Source organism: Rosa chinensis, chromosome 5 (genome assembly GCF_002994745.2).
Source record: "Rosa chinensis cultivar Old Blush chromosome 5, RchiOBHm-V2, whole genome shotgun sequence".
Taxonomy (NCBI): Eukaryota; Viridiplantae; Streptophyta; class Magnoliopsida; order Rosales; family Rosaceae; genus Rosa; species Rosa chinensis.
Genome location: NC_037092.1, coordinates 65,836,924 through 65,839,973, shown reverse-complemented (window position 1 = coordinate 65,839,973; position 3,050 = coordinate 65,836,924). Strand labels below are relative to the sequence as shown.

The 3,050-nt window shown below is 37.3% G+C and overlaps 1 protein-coding gene across 1 annotated transcript; it reads right to left on the bottom strand.

Moving 5' to 3' along the window:
- Positions 1–425: 425 nt before the first annotated feature.
- LOC112163874 lies at positions 426–2,457 on the bottom strand. The gene is made up of 5 exons (XM_040506785.1): positions 2,410–2,457; positions 2,193–2,324; positions 1,427–1,648; positions 979–1,071; positions 426–596 (listed from the first exon to the last, which is right to left on the bottom strand). Exons 1-5 carry the CDS (start codon positions 2,455–2,457, stop codon positions 435–437), a joined length of 657 nt encoding a protein of 218 aa, XP_040362719.1. The 3' UTR covers positions 426–434.
- Positions 2,458–3,050: the final 593 nt, after the last annotated feature.

The following is a 3,050-nucleotide window of genomic DNA, read 5'->3' as shown; positions in this document are numbered from 1 at the left end:
CGCTGTGTATTCTCATTGATAATAGGGACATCTTTATATAGAGGATTACAATGCATAGAATCTCAATCATACAAGAAAAGTAATTCTACATTGATTAGGATTCTAGATCCTTCTAATTAAATCATATTACCACTAGGTCAAGTAACCTAGAGTTTGAGCTAAACACAAATTAGATTTTCCTTGAACAGAAGTTAAAATGACCGACCAAAGATTAGAAGTCAAAATGGTATTTCATTTAATTGATAATTTGAAATGACCAATAAGATCCAACTGTGTGTCTGCCATGAAACTACCCTTCTACTGCATACTCATCCGTCTCAACACGTGTCTTCTAAAAGGGCACATATTCTATTGTAGCAGCTCGAAACAACCCATCAGCCTACTTGAGCCTTCCCGTTATAACTTTCCATTATTTGCAATTCCACACACAGCACTTAAACATTTTCACCTGGAGGCAATTCTGCGAGCTTTGGAGGATTCCCAAGTACTCGTTCCATATCAAAACGAACTTCAATGTTGCGAAGACTATATCCGACTACCATTAGCCAATAAAGCAGCTTTGCAAGTTCTGCTGCAGTTGTTGATGTTACACTAGCCTGTATAAAACAAGGTTATATGCAACTGAAGTAACTCGAGTGAATTTTGTAAAAATAGGTCAACCTACTATCCTAAAACAAAGAAAAATATTCCAATATGGGGTTCAACTCATATGACTTTGCTCCGGGATACAGAACTGTTAATTCTGGTTTACAGACTGTTCAGTCCAACCCCACTGCCCCCACAGTGGAAGCTGTTAGATATAAAGAAAGAGTAGGATATAATTAGCTTAAGCTCAAACTCTGCCCCAAGCACCTATTTAACCAATTGTTGATGCAGATAATGACTTTTACAAAAATGATTGGAGAACAATAGATTGCAGGAAGGATGCAATGAACCATAAACCGGAGACTAAATAGAGAGCTCAACAGAAAGGCATACCTTCATTTGGCTAGGATCTGAAACAGCCAAAAGCCGCTTGATGAATGTATCCATTGCAACCACAACATCATCTCCAGCAGTACTAGTCAACTCCTACAAATTTTAACACATTTAAACAAAGGTCAGGAAGAGACTTATGGCACCTCATAAATAAATGTATATGGAGGCAATAACAATACAAATTCATAACAAAAATAAAGATCACATCATTCAGCTATCATCTCCTGGGGATATATGCATATAACCCAACTGACTGGTAGGTGCATTCCAAGTTTCCAAAACAAAAAAGTCTACCTCAAAGAATAATAGTTAGTAATAATAAAATTAATGCTGGTTATTTCCCTTCCACAGTGGATATGATCTAGCCGATGCATCATTGCCTAGCCATGAACCTAAAATCTAGACAACATAAAAGGCAATTCACATGAACAAAAGGGAAGGTGTTTACCTTTAAATTTTGGGGCTCGAGAGACTTGAGATACTCCAACAATTCATTTTGTCCATTTGCAGATTTCCTACCAACTTCATTATTCAATTCCTCAATCTCTGCTTCAAGTAACTCTATGTACTTCTTAGCATCTATTTTCTCAGGGCCAGAAACATTATTCCACCTAATAACTTCCCCTGACACATTCGACTTCTGTGTACCAGGTGCATACTCTGGTGCATCCTATAAAAGTCACAGGGTCAAATTAGCACCATTTAAAGATTCTACATAGAAACATCTCAAGAAGTAAAACAGAAATGACAAATAAACCATATGAATGATTATAAAATATGTATATACACTGATGAATGAGTGGGTGTACAAACCTAAATGATAAAAACAAAATTGTTTTATGAGAAAGCAGCAGCCTTGACGAGAATCACTACCTAACAGTGAACAGCTTTGAATGCCACAAGGCAAACATATAACTTAGGAGACAATGCTTCTAGGATCAGGTCTATACAAAAGTTCAATATAATGCAAAGACATTTTCCATGTCAGTTACAAAACAAAGGGTCTGATCATTGAATACATTATCATAGACTGATACAATAACGATTTCACTGTAAGACAAAGCCTTCTTGAAGCACTCTTTCATGGAGGGGTAATGTCAAGTGGTGCCACCGTAACTTCTTTCTTCAGAAAATGATGATATAGCAAAAGGTTTACTCAGCGACCAAAGGAAGTTCATAACAAGAAATGAAACAGAAGAAAAAAAAAAAAAAAACTTTTTCTCTTGCCCTTGGGGAAGAGCAACTGGCTCTAAACTTTGCTGCAGTTCCAACCTGTACTGTGCATTTTGAAACATATATCCAGTCATCATGATACTGTACATAAGTTGTGCAAGATTTTCGGCAACCTGAAACAGAAGTCAACCATTCATCCCACTGAATGTTCAGCAACTTAAAATTTGCATAATCTAAAAGTATAAGTTATATCCTTACTGTGGACACTGTGACTGTAAAAACTTGTGGGAGTAGTGTTCCAATCATGTTTGGCGCATTGCATCAACCACCTACATGAGAAGAGTAATGGATTTAAAATAAAAAAAAGATACTCTCAATCCTTGCACGAGCAAGTAAGTTATCCTCCTCATCAACATTAAAATCGCGCGGCTGCTTGCCAAAAAGACATAAATAAATAAATACCTGCTGGGGTGGGGTGCTCTCTTTACAAGCAGCTCCATAAATTCAGGCTGCACATTTTTTACATACTCCAATAGTATATCCCTCCTGCTCTTTGGCTGTTGAATTCAACAATGTAGATCAACTGCACATTATCAAAGCTCAAATTTTGATGTTCTTGGCATTCATGATTAAGTAGTAGTGAAATGAAACCCATCGTATAATGGTCGTCCTAAATTTTTAGTACTAGCTAAGCTATATCGCCATCACCCATAAAGCACACAGTATGAATCAATAATGGAAAGAGTACCACAGTGCCGTTGGGAGGTTTGGAATCACCGGAGTTGAGCCCATCGTTGTTCTTGGAAGAATCGTAAGCCGCAATTCTCAAACTGATTCTGCTGCCCCTGCTTTTGGTCTTTATTGGGAAACTAACTGTAGAAGAAGAAGACCCAACCCAA